Raw genomic sequence first — 22,650 nt, 5'->3', positions numbered from 1 at the left:
GCAGTAAGTTTAGTTAGCGAACACGCGGATAATATAAGTACGCGTTTGGTCTACGCGTCGTTCTACATGCCAGCTCATAGGCAGAATGCAGAACGATTGAATTAGTGAGTTCAATCCATATAAAAGAGCCCAAAGACACCGAGACACACGACGGGGGACGCGTTCAAACGACCAAATCCCAGGTGGAAAGACGACACGATAACTTAAAACTGGGGTAAAAGCGGCGGCAACACGGGGCCCCAAAACGTGGGTGGGAATACACAACACAACCACACAAACATGGCCCATGGCAGCAATAGATGGGAGTATGAGTAGAAGTCGACTAATTGCAATCTGCTGGCAAGTTAAAGTTCACGGCATAAAACATGAGAGCAAACCATGACAGCACCGATTTTTTATTGAAGCTCCCGGGGAAAGTGGTTGTTGGTCATTTTTTTTTCTTGTTCATCTTTAACCCCTTTTTTCTCCCATTTCATTTTAAATCATAAAAAAACACCAATAACATACTTTCGTTTTCATCGTCTCCTCCGAATTCTCAGAATGCACTAGGGAGTCCTCAGATAGGTCAACATCTCGGCTATCTCTTCAAACTGATCTTCATCTTGTTCTTGGATTTCCGGTGGTATTGGGCATGAATATTTTCTTCTAAATTGTTTGCCGTTCTGCTGTGCATTCTACTTGGTGTGGTGTCAGGGGCAAGGCTAGCGTCATACACTTCGTCCCAAAATTGCTCAATTTCATTTTGTGTTGGTTCGCATCGTCGCGTGAGAGCAAAACACTCTTCGGGTGTCGTTCATCTTGTATTTCATGACGGCGTTTGTGATTTCCGAATCTGATTAATCTTCAGTAAAGGGACTGTAACTAAACCCAATCAACTCTTCTGAGATTCGTCACGTGAATCATTTTGGCAGTTCTGGCAGTTTCTTTATCAGACGTTTTCGTTCTTTTTGGTCCCTTTCCTACTGCAACTTAATTCTCAGCCCATACAGAACTATATATTGTATTGAGTTGAATCAAATTAAATATAGGATAATAATCACACTTCTAAATGAACTCACTATTTTGGTTACACCTCCACACGCGTACCAAGTTGTTGTAGCATTCAGGGTTCCCGACTAACACAACCACCAAACTAGCGTGGTAACTCTCCTTTTATAGTCCAAGGATCTTGAAAGGACAGCCTGCCAGTCTAGCTCAGTTTTATCTAACATAACCCAGTATGTCGTGCACCCCCCTTACTTAGCCTAGTTGGTAACTATGCAGTGAGAAAATCTTAGTTTTCTTACCACTTGGTAATGAAGTACCTAAAGACGTACACTCCTAAAAAGGACTAACTCTTTGTTTACCATCTTATGAAAAGAAATCAAACTTTAAACTCAATTTGGTACGGGAATAACTTAGTTAGAATTTCCGAAATGGTAAACAGAAAATATCGTAAACAAGTCATAAACTAAGCTAACATATTAAAATGATATTTAAGGACACCCAGATTTAAGCGTCTGTGGCACCCGCGTATCCACAAACTAAACTAATTTCTAAAGAGATCGTAGGTTAATGAAGATTTAGCGCTAATGAGCACATGGCTAAACAATACGCGAACTAACCCGAATATTCCGTGAGATCGTTATAATCGGAACTGATTTGTTAGCGCATTGTTCAGCCATGCACAATCTATTGCTGCGGATTAACTCGTTATTCTTTGTAGTAAGAAAGACTTCCTAAGTTACTATAACTTTTATCCTGCTATTATGACCAACTGGGCTTGAATTTGACTTATTGACTAAACGGTTGAGCTAATCATTAACTCGGCTAAAATTCTCTGTCCTCACATTAGCATCCCATTGGTTGTTCTGTAGATAGTTTCAGGTTCCATAATTTTCGATTTTTTGGCGCTTAAATCTCGACAGTTGATTTATAATCATCTTCTCTCAGAGTACGTGTAGCTGCCAGATAATTTTATAAGCGAGAAAAATCCGACAATGTCCTAGTTCTTATGCATGCATATATTTTGCATCGGACAAAAGTGTTTCTGTAATACCAAAGTCCCGCTGCACTTTAAGGGGCACTTTTAACCCTAGCCAAGAGGTGGAGGTTATGTGGAGAGACTCTAGTGGAGAACGAGTGAGATATCTCGGAAAAATTCTACAAATTGGCCCAAAAGGTAAGTTTTTTACGCAATTGCGTAGTAAATAAGTACGGTACAAAAACAATGGTTGTATCCATTCATAATATATTGTAGTGCTTATTACATATTTTATCTAACTTTATTTTCATTCGACTTAAGAATACGCGCGGCCGCCCACTTATTCATGCATGTTTTTTAGAAATTATGTCAATTAAAAATTGACTCGTAAAATTCTAACTTTAGTGTTAAAACCAACTGCATTCATAGTTTTTAGGGTATTACAATGCAATATTGATTTATTTTACATACCAGTATATATTCTTGCACTATTTACCCTTAAGTAGAAATTAGCATAATTAGAATTTGGCGCAATTCCACCAACGTGGTCTCTGTTGTTGTAAGGGAAGTACGTTTATTATTGGGGGAGGAGGGCTGGGACTTCAGAGGGGAGGGTCATCAGTAAATTGAGCTTTTGTGGCAGGTAAAACCTTTTTAATTTGATGAAAGCTAGGAAAGGGTTAACTTAATACCGAAGGAGGGTCATGAATTTCTTACTGAAGGAAAGGGGGAGGGTTACAATAATTAAAAAGAAAGGTTACTGCAAACCCCCCCCCCCCACCCCAGCCCTCCCGCCAATACAAAACGTACCTTCCCCAACTGAATTTATATATCTATTTCAGTTTGTATATACTTTTAAATTATATGCAACGTATAAGGTAAAGAGTTCCTCTTTTGTATTTATAATACAGGTAAGCTTGATATTTATGCAAAGCTAGCAGAGGAGCGCGTCAAAGGTTGGTTCTTGGGAGGCGACAATGTCGAGGCCAATCTTTACACTATAACTGCCATTGATCTAGACAATGTGATAGATGAAGAATCGGGTCTGGAAGAAGATGAGCGTCCGGTAACAGAACAAAAACGAAAAAAGGAAGGCATCGAAGCGACTACAAGCGAGCATGGAGGGAGATGAGGAAAATAATGAAGAAGTTGAGCCACCGGCCAAACGGAAGAAAAATAGGCAACAGTGCACCAACTTAATGACATCTGGAGATGCTGCTGCTGTTTTAGCGGGTCAAGAAATAATAGAAACGATCACTGACACCATTTACCGTTCTGCCTTTCCGCCACTCGCCCGAAACAGCAACAACAACGACGACAACCGGAAACAACAGCAGTAACGACAATAACAACAACAAAAGCAACAGCAACAACAACAGCAACAAAAAACAAGAACAACAGCAACAGCAGCAACAAAAATAAGAACGGCAACAGCAACAGAAACAGCAGCAGTAACAACAACAACAACAGGAACAACAGCAGCAACAACAACAACCACAGCAACAACAACAACAGCAATAGAAATAGCATTAGCAACAACAACAGCAACAGAAATAACAGTAGCAACAACAGAAACAACTTGAGCAACAGCAACAACCAAAACAACAGCAACAACAACATCGACAGCAATAACAACTGGAACAAAAGTAGCAACAACAGCAACAGGAACAACACCAGCGACCGCAACAGGAACAACAGCAGCAACAACTGGAACAACAGTAGCAACAACAGCAACCGGAACAACACCAGCGACAGCAACAGGAACAACAGCATTAACAACAACAACAGCATGCGCAGGAACGATAGCAGCGACGACGAAAACACTCCAGACTTGTACACCTTGAAGAACAAGACCAGCAGCTAAGTGGAGTCTTTAGACAAGCTCTGCAATCCCTTTCTGACACAGACAGTATCTTTTTAAAGGAATTCGAGACAACAGCACCTTTCGAAGAGCTTGAGTCCTCTAAAGAGTCCACTGGGGAGCCGGTACAAACAGATGATGAGCCGGTACAAACAGATGATGAGCCGATTGCCCTTCGTGCGAGGATTTCGGCCCTTGAAGCTGAAAACGAGGAATTAAGAAAGGAGCTAAATGCTCGAAAACAACACCCTAGTAAGTTTAACACTTGCATCAAAAAAGTTATTAAATCTTTCTCTCTATAGAAACTTTATTTCTAACATAATTCTCATTTTTGTGCCAACCGCTCATTAACCTATTGTTTCATTTTTCTTTTCAGTTCCATCTCCTGAAGTCTGTGCTTTTTTAAAAGCATATGCAAGTTCTTTCGATGAACAAACTTGCATGGATATGCTTGAGGATGTTTCAACCACCCACTCCTACCCGAGCAATACAAAACTGAAAGCAAACCTTTCTCCGTCAGCTGAGGTAATTATTTTCGGGAATTATTTACAATTGTATGTATAAATTTTCATGTCCCTTTATGACTTTGACTTCTGACTCAGGGCACAAATAAGGTGAGACTCCTCGAATCAACTGACGTCTTCGTCGACAGGACGAAGTTAAGGATCGGTACGACGGCAGCACAGAGCAAAGGATCGAACGGTCCCACAGTTTCTCCTCCAGAAGCTCATTCCTTTGGTTTTTTCTGTGGAGGAACTGGCAAATTCCTGTGGCCAAGGAATGACAACGTCAAAGGTCACTGAAGACAGCAAAAAGCCGCTTGATGCAGTGAAAGTTAATGCTTGTAAAGGTTAGGAACGATCAATAACTCGGTTTGAGTTTTGCCAAAATTCTTGTGACGATTGAATGCATCGCTTTGTTTAGATTACACAATAGAAATAAGTTGTTCTCTTTTGTTCAATTACAGTTATTACTACAATCAATTCTAAATAAATGTTTCATGCGTTCACTCTACAGGGCATTAATTTCTTTTCATAAATCAATTCTGCCGTGATTAATCCCCTACCTTTTATAATATGTTGCAGATTTTGTCACTGCATTTGCTATAAAGCAAAATCGAGACATTCCACCACCGAAGACGATAAACGAATGCTTTACACAGTAATGATGAAAAGGTAAATTATACACCGTGAAAAGATGAAAAAACTTACACAGCAAATTAGTTACGCTCGAGTAAAAGTCAACAGAAGCAAGGGAAAGTTAAACAGTTTGTAAAATGATACTGCTGATGTAATACCTATGATAAAGAGCATAATAAATACTGTATCGGATTACTTGTTTGAGTTGTCAATGTACCATTTTGTAGATTGAAAGTTTTAAAATAGTCGCGTGGTAGGCTCAAATTACGAGCCACGCAAACAAACCATAATCACGCCATAACACAGCCATACAATATGTATGGCCCGACAACTATCGCTCTAAGCCTGAAAATCGCTAAGCGTTTTTCGTTCATTTTTCACGCTCCTGTCAGGCTTATTATGGCTCTGTTAGGTTTATTATTTTCTCGCTCAATTCTCGCCACTGTATGGCTAAAATGTCAGGCTAGATTTTCGCTCGTGTCTCGCCGATAATTTTCGTACGGGTACACAAACACTGAACTTGCAAGTTCCTATTTGGAATTTGGCTTTCCACTGCCACCAGTAAAATTATAAAAGGTATCAAAATAATGATATTTTGAACTTCGTTCTCCCAATAATTATGAAAATTGCAGTAATATTCAATCTAAATACACTGCAATACACATCCTTGTGCCATTTTAAGGAATAACACCACAACCATTAGCAAAAATAGCAGTCACCAAAAACAGCAATTACCACAACATAATTAGCTTGCAGATAAAAATGTTTGAAGTTGCAAATAATAATATACATACATATAATAGCAGTGCATTTTCATTCAACTTCAAAACATTGCAAAAAACACAAAATTTATATTTTGATTGTCTCAGTAAATGACCTATGCAAATGAAAAGAAGAGATTATGTAAGTTAATAATGCTTATATAGAAGAGATAACTAGCTAAAAACTAGTGTGAGCTGTGTCAGTGTTTCTAATGTTCAAGCAGTAATGATATAAAGGTAATTATTCACTGTCAATAGATGAAAAAACTGACGTTTCGGGCGGAGTTAAAGTCTTTTCACAGCCTATAATTTACCTTTTTATCATTATCAATGTATGCAATTAAAGTAGGAATGCAAACAAAAAGACATTTTCTTTGAACTTTTACTTAGATTTCTTGCAGAAATACAAATGTTCATCATTTTTCTGTGTTACAGATGACTGTTATGAAAAGCCAACAAAGTCAAGAAAAAAGGAGAAACCAAGAAAAATAGGTAAGCTTTGCAAAATCGTTTTATTATTTATGAAATATAAAAAAAAGTTACGTAACATTTGACCTTGCACCCTGAAAATACAAAGCGCGAACACTAAAAAGCAAGTTTAGTTTTACTGTTTTAGTTTCAATTAAGGACGTTTCCTGATAACTAGTTAATTTTCATGCGAGATTTTCTTCGTAAGGACCTTCGATTCAGAAAATAATAATGATAGTGCATATAAGCAGTTGTTCTCTGACTTGGTCATTAATCCATTGTTCAAGAAAAAACTGCATCTGCTGAACTAAACTAATACTTACATTCCATCTTATCTGTTGTAAACAATTTCAAAATGTTAAAGGTTTAGATTTACTTTTTTCACAGTCTGAACCTCTAGTTAACTTCAATATTGAATCTCTCGATTGCTTAAAATAAAATGAGGAAGCTTCCCCTATGAGATTTTAGGAATGTTCTGCTAGTTGACAGAGTGTTAGCAATTGCTGCTTGAATACAGAATAAAGAGGTATAAAGGAAATACAGTAGTTGGGTCATGCTATAGGATCAAATAGTAACAGACTGAAGCTCTTTGTAATTTGAACTGTCTCTCGTGGCACCGAAATGTACATGTACCAGCTGTCAGGGAAATATTATCGATTGATATCCACCAAAACTTGATTTTAAATTTTCAGATGCAAGTCTTGTTGGTCGAGTGTGAATGGGAATCGCAGTATTCACATGATTATAGTCACTTCACTAAATCACTAGTTTGCTTTATGCAAATTTGGACATTTCTTGAAATGATCACGACAATTTCTCTAGATAATGGCAATTTCTCTACACAATCTATGGTCCTTTCAATACATAATACTGACTGCCTCTAAGATGTTGATAAATCAAGAAAGAATAAAAACAGAATGTACATACCTTAAGTGATACTTGTTCAAACAATAATAGTTACATAGCTAATGAAACAATCTCATACATTTCAAGACATTTTTCGATCTATGCGCGTATTTAATAACTTTAAGATGCAAGGCATCTTGGGGATACCTTGTCGTCCTCTGCTTGACACGCGAGCCTTATAAGAGATATCATAATGCCATAATGCCAAATTTATATAGATATTTCACTGTGTAATAAATTTTTGATTTCGTGATCGTGGCCTAAGACAAAGACACTATAAGAAAGCCATAAAAATATGAATCATTTAAGGTAGTACCGGATCTTCAAAATTCTTCAATGAATTTTTTTTAAATTCTGTCATTTGAAGTTCATTGTTAGGGTATTCAGATAATGAAAAAAGAGAAGGGGGTCGCCGTATTGGTTATCGAGATATAAGGCTTCAAAAAGGAGGGATTTTTCAGTTTTCCGCGCATTTTTGCCGAAAATCTGCCTCCTCTTATAAATTCGAATTACTTGAATTGATTTAACAAAGAAAAACAGAAAACTGCTTTAAACTATTGGTGTTGAGTCTAGAAAACATATCTAGATAAATAATCCATCCAATCTTTTGCAAGTAGTGTGAAAAGTTAATTCTAGAAGCAAAATTGCTTGTAATTCAGCGCAGTTATATGCGTGTGTAGTTGTAAAAATGTTGAAAATTCATGACAATTTTAACTATGATTTTTTTTCTTTCTGCACTAAATCCAAAGAATATAATATCTAGCTCCGAATGAAAAGAAAAAAAATGGGGCTATGAGCTACTAAATCTAAGTTTTTGATCAAAAAACACAAATCCTGTCCGCGCGGGACTGGGTTCTAGTACATTAACCTCCGTCTGAAACATGTCAAATCGTCTTTGTAATCTACAGAGAATCTAAGAAGTATTTCAAATTGATTTTGAGAATAACCTGTCAAATTCATTTTTTGTTACTCCATTTTTATAAAGTTATGAATTTGTTGTTTTGAATCAAAAGATGAAGTCAGGCAATGATAAATCTAAGCGTGTTTTGAAAACAATTCATTCTTGCCTCAAAAGTTTCATGAATTAGCGAAATAAGTTAAGTTATAGAAAAGGATTCAACTTCTGACATTATTTAAATCAATTTTAAAACAGCGCAAAAAAAGGGTAAAAAACGAGATACGCGAAATGGATGCGCAATAGCAAGGGTCCGGAACTACCTTAAATCGGCGTTCTCCACGTGTGTTGGCAAGATAAATATGGCATCGTGGCATTATCATACGCCACTGGTATATGATAAGACAATAAAAATATCTTTTAGCTTAATTCATTATTAAATAAGTTAGAGAGAAGTCTATTTTGAAGCCTATACTTTACTTCATAATGCCATATTTATCGTGCCAACACACTTGGACGACGTGGAGAAAGCCGTTTGTTGTTAAATTTCAGGTTAAGAAATTTAGATTCATAACGTTCTAGAACGATTTTTTTTCTGCTCACAGATGGCTAAACAAGCTGTTAATTCTTAAATTTACTCGGGGCGTTCATGGGTTTAGACTTAAAATAAGTTAAAATACAATAAAATGTACCTACTAGGAAAGTAAACTAACCTTCGCTCGTTCCCGATGCACCCATGTCGTCCTTCCGAACTCCACATACGGCAGAAAATCGGCCAGAATTGAAGCGAAATCCAACAAAGGTTTGTTTCTTGTCAGACAAAGCCAATAATTCTCTATTAAAGGTCACTTTTTGTTTAGTATTTAACAGTAAATTAAGACAGAGGTCACTCTTCGTTTCACTCGAGCTACTGTTGTCAAAGCGTGACGGGGGTTTGCTTGCTCACCAGATGATGCTTTGCTAATCCAGGCACGTGACCAGGTCCGGCAAAGAGTCTATTTATTTCATAGACTATAAAGCCCTGGCTAAACGAGAATATATTTTTTTCATTATATTTCATTTATTCTTTTATAAATAAATAAATAAATATATTTCATATGTTTTATATATTTAGAATTATCATAACTAAAGAGAAATTTATTCGTATGTTGCTACTTCGTAATATATAGTAAATTCATTTAGTTATTTTTATATACTTAGATATAGTGCTAGATAGGTGTCCCCAGTTAGTTTACTCACATGTAAACTAGGTATTATTGACACATTAATAAAGTTTATTATTATTATTATTATTATCATTATTATTATATTTTACAAATATGTTTTTATCGATAAATAAGTAATTTGTACATATATTTGTTATTTTATATTCATAATCTCTTTATTAACGTTATCATAAATTTTATTATTGTTATTATTATTATTAATAGTTAATTGAATTCTATTATTAAATAAATAAATATATATATATATATATATTATAATGGCATTGAGATTATTATTATAATTATAATAATAATTTTTTTTTTTTTTTTTTTTTTTTGATATTATTATTATTATTATTATTATTATTATTATTATTATTATTATTATTATTATTATTATTATTAAGCTTTGTGAAACTGACGTTTCGGCGGTTAGTCCTTCGTCGGAGTAAGAGGAAAGAAAAGATGAGAAGGGGTGAAACCGCGTGCATGTTTCATCGCTGTTTCTAAGTTTAGCCACATGCGAAAGTTACTGCGTGCAACAAATTTTGCTTCCAAGACGCAAAAAATGTTTTGCTGTGCGGCAGAAACATTTAATGTTTCCAAGACGCATGGAAACATTGTTTCCCAATGTTTCCTGACAGTTTTGCCACCTTAGGAAACATTTAGGGAAACAGGTTTCCTTGTTTAGCCAGGGCCTAAAGCTGGTTATTATTTTTTCAATTTGGTAATGTGACGTCAGCTGTGCTGCATAAATTTTATTACACTGAAGATAAACCAAGAAAACCATGAGCAGGTTTTTATCAACTTCCTGAATTCCACTTAAACTTTTTCAGACCTTTTCATCAAAGACAAATACCTTTTTGGTAATATGTCGTCTTGAGATTTTGGTGATTCATTATTACTAATTTTGAAGAATTTTTCGCTGGTTGTAAGTTAAAACTTCTTAGAAACCGAAAAAAATAGCCAGGTCTTCCTTCCCGGAAGCAAGAAAATGATCAGTACACTCAATAAAAATGTATTTATTGATAACCTGACGTTTCGAATTTGGGCCCTTCACATAACATCAGTTTTATATCAAAACCGGGTGAAACTTTCGAGCATTGGCATCCGGCATTTTTTCCTATATTATTTACAACTATTTTTGGTCCATATGTTAAGTGTATGCTACATCCATAATATCATTTAATAATATAATCACATCATATATATTTTTTTCGTTTTGCAGAAATAAAATGCAAGCGAAAAGAAAAGGGAAGAAATCCGTGGTCTAAAGAGGAGACCCAAGCTTTAATAGCCTACTTCGATCGATTGATCAGGGATGAAGGTAAAGCTCCCAACAAATTAGCATGCGAAAACTGCCTCAGACAAGCTGGTAATGCATTGAGAAACCGGGACTGGAAGGCAATAAAATACCAAGTAAAGTTTTTGGTCAACAAACGAAAAAAAGAACGAGCAAGGAGATGAGAAAGTGTAAGAACGAACAAGTTGCTCGTTATTTTTTCCTCTCGTTTTTGATGAAAACAAAAGGGTGAACAATTACAAGTTTGAGATTACTGGTAGAGGCAAACGCTAAAAGCGTGAAACATTAATAACTAATTCGGCACCAAATAACCCAATGGAAGACAAAGGATTTTGCAGAAATTAGTGTCATTGTAGTTAGCTTTTGTTCTATCTCATGGTTATAATGTTTGCACTCTGTCATAGCTATATTAGACTGCTTCATATATTCCAGAATAATTGGCTATGGCCCCTCCCTAATTCCTAATGGTCCATCTCTAGGGTTCTTCATCATACTTTCATAATCCACTATCCGATCCCCGTAACAGGGTAGAGAAGTTGACATTTATTAATATTATTTATTATCATATACTTATCCATAAAATACCTTATATATCACTCCTTTTCGAAAAACTGATTTTTACAATAACTTAACAATTTTCTCGCGCGCTGATTGGTTATTTTTTATCATCAATAAGAGGACAGACAGATAAAGCTGACGTCAACGAGCCTGCGCTCTTTCCGTTAGTTGTTTTGATCAGAAAAAAGGAGAAGTTTTTATAGTTTTTGTTATTGTAAAAAACAAATTGACAACAGATTTTTATGTGTCTGTCCTCTTATTGACGATAAATTTCGCCATCACATTGTCAAAGTAGTGTGGATCCACGAGGCGTAAAAACAAAATGTTATTTTGACATGTGAAAGCATCGTTACCATGTATATTTAAGCTATTAGTTAGTTATAATAATAAAAGCTTGTTAAGTTGATTTTATGGATAATTATATAATAAACAGAATATTACATGGGCGCCTGGAGGTTTTCTTTGCGCTCACTCGTGAGTGATCTTTTCGACACTCGAACATAAATTTCATATCTCCTCGCGCCCATGTAATATCCTTTATTTATTTCGCATATATAGGATGGGCTATGTTTCAGAGTATATGCATATGCAAAGTCGGTTTGTAAAATAACAATAAGGTTGCGTCCATTTCCCTTTGAGCGTGAACCGCGATCACTTTTCGCCGTTCGAGTTCGAAAAACTTTGCGTTTCCAACTGCATGTCGAGACGTTCCCACCGTAAAAAAATATGATAACCTGTCAAAACAGATGAAAATTAGCCAATCAGCGATAAAATGTGGCCGGGACAAAATCTAAACTCGTTAGGCGTGCCATAGAAACTCGACGTCTGGCCCTTGGAAACGCAACTTTTTATCATTAATTGCTAGTGTATTAGCCTGGGTCTTAACGATGTAAGAGAGAAAAGAAATCGGTAATTGTATTGTCAAAGTCTTATCTTGTCGGCCTTGCATTATCGTACCATCTTACAACGAAATGGATTTTTAGTTTTTTTTAGAACGGCTTCTAAGCGTGTCACTAGAGCCCAAAGCGAATCTAATCTCAATCTCGGGTAAGGCGCTCTCTTTACATTTTTACGCCTGATTCGATAACGACTGAAAATGTTATACATTTATTATAGTCGATAAGTGAATTTGCACGACAGTAGTTATTACGAGTTGCGCTAACTTTCAAAGTGCATAAAAAACGGCCTTTACAAAGTCGTCATTTATTGTTATAGCAAAAAGAGTTGGTGTTCGTTTTCTAATATATATTCTTCACTTCATTGATACAGTATACTTCATTGGTATCATTACCCGGGTAATTATAGAAAATCGCGCTGATTGGTCAAGAACTTTGGACTTTTTCTCCATAATCACCTACTAGTCACCTACAGTTGATTATATAGGAATGCGCTCGCTTCGTTTTTTGCGTGTTCCTCTTTCGGAGAAAAAATTAATTTTAGAAAATAAATCAATGCTTTCGAATAATCACCTGTGAAATGATACTAAAACGATTATTCATCTCAAGCTCAGTGATCTTCGGTGGATATTTACCGATAAGCGCCTCACCTTTACTTAATTGGTGAATAATTGTTAGTACATTAATTCCCTGATTGTTCAGGAGGATTTAAAATATTTCGCCATCATTGCATTGGAGAACAACGAACGACCGAGCAATCTTTTTTTAGGAGGGGGCACAGGAATTAAGGAGGGGCTCATTAATTTATTTACGAGTGGAAATGGGGGGTCACTGATTTTTTCTTGTAAATATATGATTTTAGTAATATATTTTTTTATCGGTTATGTAGTGGTGGTCATTTAACCTTTGAGTCAAATATGTTTTTATAGCTAGTCCTTTGGTCGCACACCCCCTCTCCTAAAAAATTTTTGGATTTGCATCTCATTAGGTTTAAGTAATTTGTAACGTATTCTTTTAAAATTGCATTGCTACCATTTAAAGCGCTTTATCAAGATGTCATTTGTCACTACTTTATTGTATGTTTGAAATAAAATATCATTTGTTCGTTTATTCCTGTTGTCATTGTTGACCTATCCAAGCTTATTCAGAAGATTATAAAATTCTAAGAAAGGTCAGTTTGGTGCATAATAACCATTCCGGCATTGCTGAATGCATCAAAATTAGGTCCCCCATTCGACGAGTGCATAAGAAACAGGTCCCCGCATTGCTGAATGCATCAAAATTAGGTCCCCAAATTGACGGGTGCATAAAAACCAGGTTCCCACATTGCGTAATGCATCAAAATTAGGTTCCCAAATTGACGAGTGAATAAAAACCAGGTCCCCGCATCGCTGAATGCATCAAAAATAGGTCCCCAATTTGCCGGGTGCACAAAACCAGGTCCCCGCATTGCTGAAAGCATCAAAATCAGGTTACCCAAATTCTCGAGTGCATAAGAACCGAATAACAATCTGAATAATGTCTCTGCAACAGCAAATTCTGCGGGCTCCGACCACAATATTATTTAAAAACTCTCTGTTACGTTTACGCCTTACGTTTAAAATAAATAGAGGGCTTGTTCGTTCCACAGTGGACAGAGAAAGCGCGGAGGAAAACGATTCCTTGGTTGAGTTTCAGTACCACGCGCCAAGCCGAAATAACTGAAATTCCCTGAATACTGGTTGGTTTCTCAAGTACCAAGTCACTTTCAATGATAACTGCAAAAAAGCACGACTGAGGTCCCCACATAGTACTAACAGTACCAGTTCGTCCTAATTAGAAATATTAGGTCCCCACTTTGATAAGTTTGAAATGTGCAACTTTTAAAAAAAAGGAAATCAAACGTTTTTTTGCCGAAATTGCTTACCTTTAACTTCCTCCAAACCACTGCATACCGTATTATTATGTTTAATTAATGGATTCCAATACTCCCCACTTTGTGGGAAAAGACCAAAGTCCCCACTTTGAGGGTTTGGCAGGAATTGATGTGTGGATGTGTGAATGTGTGAATGTGTGAATGTGTGAATGTGTGAATGTGTGAATGTGTGAATGTGTGAATGTGTGAATGTGTGAATGTGTGAATGTGTGAATGTGTAAATGTGTAAATGTGTAAATGTGTAAATGTATTTTTTCGGTGGACAACATAATGACATTGACTGTATATGCCACTCCTTTCAAGCTACACCCCATGATATAAATTTCATATTGAAATATTCAGTGTTCATGCCAAGGCCATGTCTGAATTTACCCCTAACAAGGCCTGCATGGTCATAAGGTTGGTTCATGCAATATTTGCTAATGTTGGCTAGTGTAAAGTACCACAGCTACAGTAACTCATATAACTTTCAGAATTATTGTCAGGTACATTGTAAGCACCATGTAAGGTGAAGCTCCCTGGGCCACTTTGGTGGGAAGGAATGGACAACCCTTCATCATAGTAGGTCATTAGCTTTCTTGAGAGAGATTCAAATGCTTCTTTGATGTTGATACTATTCTTAGCACTTGTCTCTACCCAACTTAGACTGTAAAGATCACAAAAGTCCTGCAGGGAAATTAAAAGGCAAAATGAGCAAGAGATATTTTCCATGATATCAGTATATTAAATTCAAAATGTAATTAAATTGTTTTTTGAGCAAGATATATAAATCTAGCATGCCTGGTAATGGGAAGGGCTGATATTTAGCAAATGTTCATCATTAGCATCAGTGAGAAAGTCAGATTGATTTAATCCAACAGTATGTGGGGTATTTAAACCCAAAGATTATAAAGAGAGAAGTCTAAGAGTCTAAAAGTTGATGATTCTGAAGTAGTATAGGGAATGGGGGTTCCAGCGCAATCTCAACACGGGGTAAGACCCGCGTCAAAAATCCACCTACGGACGACCCCCACTCCAAGTGTGGTTGAGGGCAACAGCGCACTTAAATATATTAGTCTATATATGGAGTGCGAAGAATGTAAAGAGTTTGCTTATGATTTCTGTGTAAAGTGCTTGAAACCCAAGTTTGTACCTACTAAGCCAAATAAGTATATTTGTTGTGGTAAGAAAATGCAAATAGAAGATGACACGTCAGCACAGTGTTACGAGTGTGGTAAAAACATTCGTAATGCTGTACCAAATGCTACCAGAGAGCAGTATTACGCCAATGGAGGTCGTAAGAAAACACCTTATAAGAGAATAAAATACTTTAGGGACTGGATGAGTCATATCCAGGGTTTACGACCGGTATATTTAGACAATGAAGTAAAGAAGAAAATCATAGACCACTTAGAAGAGCCAACCCCGCAAAGTCTACGGAAGACATTGAAAAAATTAAAGCTAGGGAAATATTACAAAGCTATTCCCTATCTTTTGTCTGAAATTACCGGTAAGTCTATTCCCGAGGTTTCTGATATGACAAAAGCCGAGTGGATGTTTTGTCGTCTGGATAAGGATATTCCTTATTACCCTGACGTAATTTACGAAATATTTTACAAAATAGACCCCAACCACCCACTGTTAGGATGGATTCCGAGAAGATAGTGAATCTTATGGCATAAGATGAGCAATTAGCATAAATATTACGTGTAATTTCCAGACTGACGTTCGATATGTAAATAGAATCCTGTCTCGCTTTTCTCAAAGCAAATATTTACTGAGCGAGCTTTCTTTGAAGCTCTTCTTTTGTCTCTTGGTAGATCTTTTTGCGAGATTCCTCGGAAAGATCTTTTACGACTGTTTTTTTATTCCTTATGTCCGTCTTTAATTTCTCGTATTTGTCTTCTTCGGCCAGAATAAGCGAGAATTCTACGTCGTCTATCTTTCTGTCACGCAAAGCCTTTGAGACAAGATCGGTAATAGTATTTACTTTAGCCCTAGATAGAGCTATTGTCGTGTCATGCTTGGATATTTTCGTGGATAGCTTTTTCATAATACCCGTAGCAACAGCCGAAATGATACCACAAGTTGCCCCAACGCCGGCCAAAGGAACTCCAACGATTATTCCCGGCCCAGTAAGCGAAGTAGCAACGCCAGAGCCCGTTAACACAACAGATATGGATCCTGAAGTTATCGCAATCTTATGTAGCGTACTCCGGGCTCTAACGTACTTTTTTCTAACTTTTTCATAGTGTTTTGCCTGCCCTTCCAAGTAAGCCAGGATTAAGTTCGCTTTATTCAGACGAAAGTTTTCGGCGTTTAGTTCATTAGGTGTAGTATAGGGAACATCTGGGTACAACTGAGGTGCTGATGGTATAACATCCATTATATATACTAATGTACGACGCTTTTGGGAATGATATTGAGGAGCAGCCACATCATGACAACCGGGATTACTGGAATTGGAGAGCATTTAGGAAGATGTTTCCACATGCAGACCCTAGTAAGTTCGAAAGAAGACCCGATGGGATTTACTTTAACGGCTCCAGGATGTACAGCAATGCAGACTTGGAACATTCAAAGCTGGAGCAAGTAGGTGATCAGGTGCAGCGATTGACGATTGTACGCCCCGTTCATAAAGAAAGGCCACCAAAACCCGAGCATAAAGCACCTAATTTTCCTAGAAACTTATTGTTAACCACGGAAGATTACCCATTTTACGATGCTGAAGGTGGTGTAAACAACTTCGAAAAGCTGGTAACGCACCTGAAGATTTCAGTGGGTAAACAATCATTTAACGTAATACTAAGAAATATCTATAAGAATACGATGTTGAAGCATACATCGGGTAAAGAGGCCAGGGAATGGTTAGCAGGGCCCAATATGCGGTATTGGCCGCAGCAGTTAGACTTTGCTATTTGGGCTGCCACTAAAGGTTGTGGTGTTGCCGCGGACATGTTTCACATTCCAATTATGCAGTTTCACGTTGCCTTTACGGTAAGGAGGTTGTTGAAGGAGCTTAACGCACCCCTACCAGGAGATGGAGCATTTAATCCAATGAATAATCGCTATGACATCGCAGCCCTGGAAAGGTTAATTAATGAGTTCAAACCACAGCAAAAAGACTTTCGTTATAAGGAGGGTAAGACGCATGGGCTGGGTATAGTTTACGTTTGGGGTGCCAATGGTGAGAAGCCGGCTGACTACGGACATCAGGAATACCCAAGTAATGAGTTAGAGTTCAGTGATATGGGTGGTAATAAGGGTAATAATTCATTAATTACTAGAATTCAAACGAACTACCCCGGCACTTGGGATCCATTTGTGTTAATGAAAGGAAAAGGTTTAAGGAACCTAGCCAGGATTAACCGTAGCATTGAAGCATTCGTGTACTGCATCCTGGGAGCGCAGGTAAATACCCGCAACCCCATTGTTGGATCCCAAGGCGCTTCACAGGAAACGCAACAAGAATTCCTAACTTTATTTGAGTCTGCAATAATAGAAAATGACATATCTAAATCGGTGCAGAGATATCAATTAGCGGTGCAGCAGTCTAAAGTGCGACTGGATTATGCTTTGTCGCCTGGTTGTTGGTTAATGCCAAGTAATTTGGTTATTAACACCAATTCCGTTGTGGGTTATAACAACAAGCTGCAGCGAGCTACTAAGGATATGAAGTTTGGGGTGAATGACGTGAACTCTGACATGACCAAGGGCATTACTCACTTCGTAGAGAAACCAAAAAAAGAGGTAGAAAAACCATCGAAGAAGGCGCATGTAGGAAAACCCGAACCAAAGAAACCAGTAAAGAAGGTTACCGAGGAATATGACCATAACTTACTAAAGGTCGGCTTAACCGCTGCAAGCATTGGTCTGAGCTATTATATATGGCGATGAACAACCCCTACGTAGCTGGAGTAGATTGTGTTTATACGACTTACACAGGCGAGAAAAAATACAACCAGGCATCTTGGGTTGATGTCACGGGCATGTCCGTGAATTTGAACTACTCAGGAAAGAAGTTAATCCTTTGTAGTATTTGCATTGGCACGAGCAGCCATGCCAACGTGGGCTTTAGGTTCCTGGATGAGAATGGCATACTGCAGCCTATGCGCGCGAAGACGAGCAACAGGGAGCCTGTACATTTTTCCGTAGAGCCCAACCCAGCCAGCGAGGAAAATCTATCGGTTTGGACTTTTCACATGGTCGCCGATTGCCATGGGAAGGTAAAGCTGCAAATACGCGTAGACGATTCTGGGAGCGTTTGCGTGAATGGCATAGAAAATCAAAGAGACACGGCTTATAACCACAAGACCATTAGCACTCTTACGGTGCTTAGTCTCTAGAAGCAAACTATGTTTGCTGAAATATATGAACCCACACGCGAAGGAAGATTGGTTTCTACATTTTTTGGAGGAGAAGGACTACTTAGAACAGCATTGGCATGACACCGGGCTGTGGGTGAAGGTTGGGGGCCTGGGATTGATCATGTGTACCATTAGCATTTCGACGGGGTATTCGTGTAATGTCGGGTTTAGGATCGTTGATGAGAATGACCGCCCATTACTACCCTACAGAAAAAAAGATAATAATAGGAACCCAGCTCATTTCTCGTCGGAACCCCCACCGCCGACTGTAGAAGACTTAACGCCGGTAACTTTTCACATGATAGCCAATTGTCAATATGCGAAGCTTCAGGTTCTTCCCAACGACGTTGCCTACCTTCGGATAAATGCCGCCCCGGCAAAAAATCCTCCAACGGATGCTACTTGGAATCATAAGCCCATTAGCACCATGAGTGTGCTGCCGCTAGTTCCGCATTATCAAGGCGGCGCGAATACTATCTTTACTTATCCCCAGTCGAGGACGCCTCGTGCGCCTGACGACGATAAGCCACCAGTAATACATAAGGATAAGATTAACCCTTCATCTTCTTCAGGAGTACCACTCCAATAGCGACAACCAAGATCCAGACGTTATTCCCCACGAACTTCAACAGTTCGCCGCCGGCCCTAAGTGCCAAGGAAACAACCGAACCCAGCAGCCCAGGAAGACCGGCTGCCATCTTTTTTCCCAAGTCCGTCAGCCCATTGCCTAATTTCTTTACGCCCGCGCCTGTAGCCTTAAGCGTGGATAGGATGACTCCTACTACGCTCGAAATAGCAACCGCAAATGCCAGCGGAATACCATACTTCACCAGAGCTCTTTTTACCTTTTCCTTGGTGGTAAGCCCCAGCTCTTTTTCCAGGTTTTCCTTTTGCGCCTGTAATTCCGCAACTCTCTCCTGAAGGGTTTCTGATTCCCTTTGGGCAGCCTCCCTTTCTTCTTCGGTACGAGTTAGGTCCGCAATTATTTCCTGCTTTTCGGATATGTTTTTTTCCAGGTCTTCGATGGCCTGAGTTCTTTGCTGGATTTGCTCTTCTTTAATGTTGATTTCAGCAACTAACTGCCGCCGCTCCACCAAAGAACCCTCTATGGTGGTTTGTAATTTCCTAACTTCCTCCTGACTCATGTTTAGGTCCTGCAGAGCAAGGCGAAAAGCCTGTCGAGCTGTATCCCTTTCATCTAAAGCCTTTTCGGCTTCTCGTTTAATTTGCAGTATGCTTTCGTCTTTACTTTGACCCAGCCGCAACAATTGTTTTTTATAGCTTGACTCCCTTTCCTTTAGCGTTTTTTCTAACGCCGCCGTCGGAGCATGTGATTTCTTAGCCTCCTCCAACTCCCTTTCTGCTTTATCCCGATCACGTAAAGCCTGATCTAAGTGTTTCGTCATTTCTTCCATTCTTACGTCTCGTTGACTAAACTTCTTCTCAGCATTAGCAAGTAGTCGACTTTGCTTTTCGTACGCCGCCTCTTTTTCTTCCAGCGCCTTTTGCAGTTCGATAGCGCGCCTTTCTAGCGCAACCTTTTCATTCAGGGTTTGCAACCTTTCTAACATGCTTCTAGTAGCACGCTGAAAGCCTCTTAATCTTGAGACGTCGCCCCTAACGTTGCCCTCCTCATCAAAGAGGGGTTGCGGTTTTGTCCAGCGGTCTTTGTCGGGAAATCTTAAGTCTTGGACGCTTATGAGGACTTTGTTTCCCTTTTCCGTAAGCTTTACGTCGTCAGCATCAAAGTTGTCGTAGCGCTGCGTTAGCTCTTGCATTGCCCACTCTACGGTTTCCCGCGCGGCTGCTTCGTCTGTGTTTTGAAGTTCCAAGTACTCGGGGACGGGGCTGCCGCGGTTCCTTGATTGCCACATGCGATTCAAGGCTGCCTTGAAGCTTTTCCACCTATTGCCATACTTGCTTATCAAGGCCATGTCGTAAAGCAAAGGCTTTGCCCCCGCGTTTTTAGTCCATTCATCAAATTCTTCATCGTTAATATCGACTTGGCCTTCTTCGGTAAGGGGGTCAAAATCCGTTCCTTCTACTTCCATTATATATGATAAGCTCAAAGTTAAATCCCAACGTATTACCTAAGCAGGTTGGCGGGCTGAAAGCGGAACGCACCTTTCACCGGGTCACCTTTACCCCTTCTAGCGCTAAGCCAGGGGAAACCCTGTACGTAGGCGTGCCCCGCCTAACGGATAACCTAGTCTTAGTACCCGGCACCCTGGCTTTAAGGTTCGACTTAGCGGTGCAGTCAAGCCCCACAGATGAAAGGATTATCGTTAACAACGTGGGCCGCAACATTGTTTCTAAGATGCGCGTAAAGTTCGCCGGGGAATCCTTGCTGGACTTAAATAGGTACGATCTGTATACCACGTACAAAGACTTATGGTTAACAGCATTTGACCGCGCGCAAAGGATAGAACAAGGAATTGGTAGTGTCATTCTACGTAAGGTCCGCACACCTACGAAAACGCAACCTACTGACGGCAGCGGAGAAACCGCAGTGGCAGACGCAAAGCGAATAAAGACCGCCTATGGTAGCAAGTATGTCATACCACTGGACTTTGAAGTAATCACGAATCACGGTGTGTATTACCCAAGACAGTTATCCGAGCTACAGTTTGAAGTAACTTTAGCAGATGCTAATAACATCATTGGTGGGCTAAGCACTGCGCTTACCACGACAACCCCCTATTCCGTTACCAACTTAGAGCTACAGTACGAAACGGTATACAGCGAAGAGCTGGCCCGTAGCGCTGGCATGGAATACAGCTCCGGGAAGGCATTCTTATACGACCACGTAGTGATGTATAAGACGTTCAGCTTCTTGGATAAGACGGATGAGGTTATCAACCAAAGCATTAACCTCCCCCGAAGAAGTCTCACGGGGTTGATGCTGGTGTTTGCTAAGCCCTATGAGGCTGGTAAGCGCGACTCCGAGGCCTTTCACAACCCCAACATTACTAACGTGGGGGTCAACATAAACGGCGTTCCAAACAAGGTCTACTCCCAGGGGATAAAGCCCGCAGACGTGTACAGAGAGGCCATGCGCAAGTTTGGCGACCAAATTAGCCCCGAGGAATTCTTTAAGGATAAGTATGCGCTGTGGATTGACATGCGCACCATTAACGACGAAGACCTACATGGCCAGGGTTTACGTCTAGTAAATACGCAGGACGGCATAACATTGGAGATCAAACGCACCAAGAATGCCTCCGCGGGCGACGGTGATAAAATAAACTGCTACGTCTTCGTCGTGTCTGACGCGCAACTGAGCGTAGAAATGAATCAGCTAAAGAGCGTTGCCTACTAGGACGGCTGAGGAATGAAGTCGTCAATGTTAAAATATTTCTTGAATATACAATGCTTCGCGTATTTGAAAGCAACGGTACGAAACTGCAAGTCGTGCAAGGCGATAAATTGTACTTCAAAGCAAAGGAAGTAGCGGCCGCATTGGGTTACGAGCGCCCAAAAGATGCGATTAAGGTGCACGTTCGCGATAAATACAAGGTAAGGCTTAGCGAACTTAGAATGGAGGTGAATCGCCTCCCTTCCAATTCACACCCACATTCCCTGTATGTGAACGAATCCGGATTGTATCAGTTGATATTCTCCTCGAAGATGGCAAAGGCAGAAGAATTCCAAGATTGGGTCCTCGAAGAAGTCCTACCCGCGTTGAGAAAGACGGGTAAATATGCGATGAACAAACGCTTTGACAGCCCGAATAAATTAGTTTTTAAGATAGAAAATGAAGCTGACCTGCATACAAAGGTAGTCGATTACATGCGTAGGTTTTACCCTGAATTCATCATAGCACCAGGCCTTGGCGAGCTGCAGGATTCTGACAGCAAGCGCATAACATGCTGGCGAAAAGGCTACCAAGCCGGTCAACCCGACCTTTTGATCCTAAATGCGCATAAGAAATACCGCGGGTTGTGTATTGAGTTGAAAACCCCAAAAGGAAACGGCGTCTTATCCGCGAAGCAATCCAAAAAAATCTCACAGCTTGACGTAAATGGTTACCTAACGATGGTTAGCAACGATTACGACATTATCTGCCGTGCCCTGATGGATTACGCGGATGGCATTCGTATTCCCTGTAGGGGCTGCGTGAAGCGGTTTAAGTCCTACGCCACTTTGAAAACGCATTTAAAGATATTCCATAGGTATAATGAAGCTCAGCTTGACTCACTGGCGTGATCTTGCCCACGGTAAAGCATACGAAATAAAAAATTACGTCGTCTTCGAAGACATCGACCGTTTACGGTTAGTCCTCAAAGACTTAGAAGGCAAGGAATATTCCCTTTGGGCGCCGGATTGCGTGCGGTACGTAATTCAGGGCGAGGAATTCACCCACTTACGCAGCTATGGTAAGGTAAATGGCCGATGGAAGTTTGACATTGAAAGAAGAGTCACTCCATCTCCTCT

At 39.4% G+C, this 22,650-nt stretch overlaps 1 protein-coding gene and 1 long non-coding RNA gene across 3 annotated transcripts in view; one reads left to right on the top strand and one right to left on the bottom strand.

Annotated features, from left to right (window-relative positions):
- The first annotated feature begins 4,535 nt into the window (after positions 1-4,535).
- LOC148906755 (uncharacterized) lies at positions 4,536-10,562 on the top strand. The gene is made up of 4 exons (XR_016121393.1): positions 4,536-4,674; positions 4,910-4,999; positions 6,160-6,216; positions 10,427-10,562. It is a non-coding gene; the product is annotated as an uncharacterized LOC148906755 (long non-coding RNA).
- Positions 10,205-22,650, bottom strand: part of LOC116286308 (ras-related protein Rab-8B) — a 48,771-nt gene continuing 36,325 nt past the window's right edge. For both annotated transcript variants that reach the window (XM_089038296.1, XM_089038295.1), the window contains exon 5: positions 10,205-14,536. In XM_089038296.1, the coding sequence (XP_088894422.1) occupies positions 14,300-14,536 (237 nt within the window). In that variant the 3' untranslated portion in view covers positions 10,205-14,299. The remainder of the gene's footprint in view (positions 14,537-22,650) is intronic.

The sequence above is a fragment of the Actinia tenebrosa genome, unplaced genomic scaffold (assembly GCF_029948245.1).
Source record: "Actinia tenebrosa isolate PJP-AT-01 unplaced genomic scaffold, QUT_ActTen_1.0 PGA_scaffold5__44_contigs__length_20552954, whole genome shotgun sequence".
NCBI lineage: Eukaryota > Metazoa > Cnidaria > Anthozoa > Actiniaria > Actiniidae > Actinia > Actinia tenebrosa.
The sequence above is the reverse complement of the archived record's forward strand: the minus strand, read 5'-3'. Positions and strand labels throughout refer to the sequence as shown.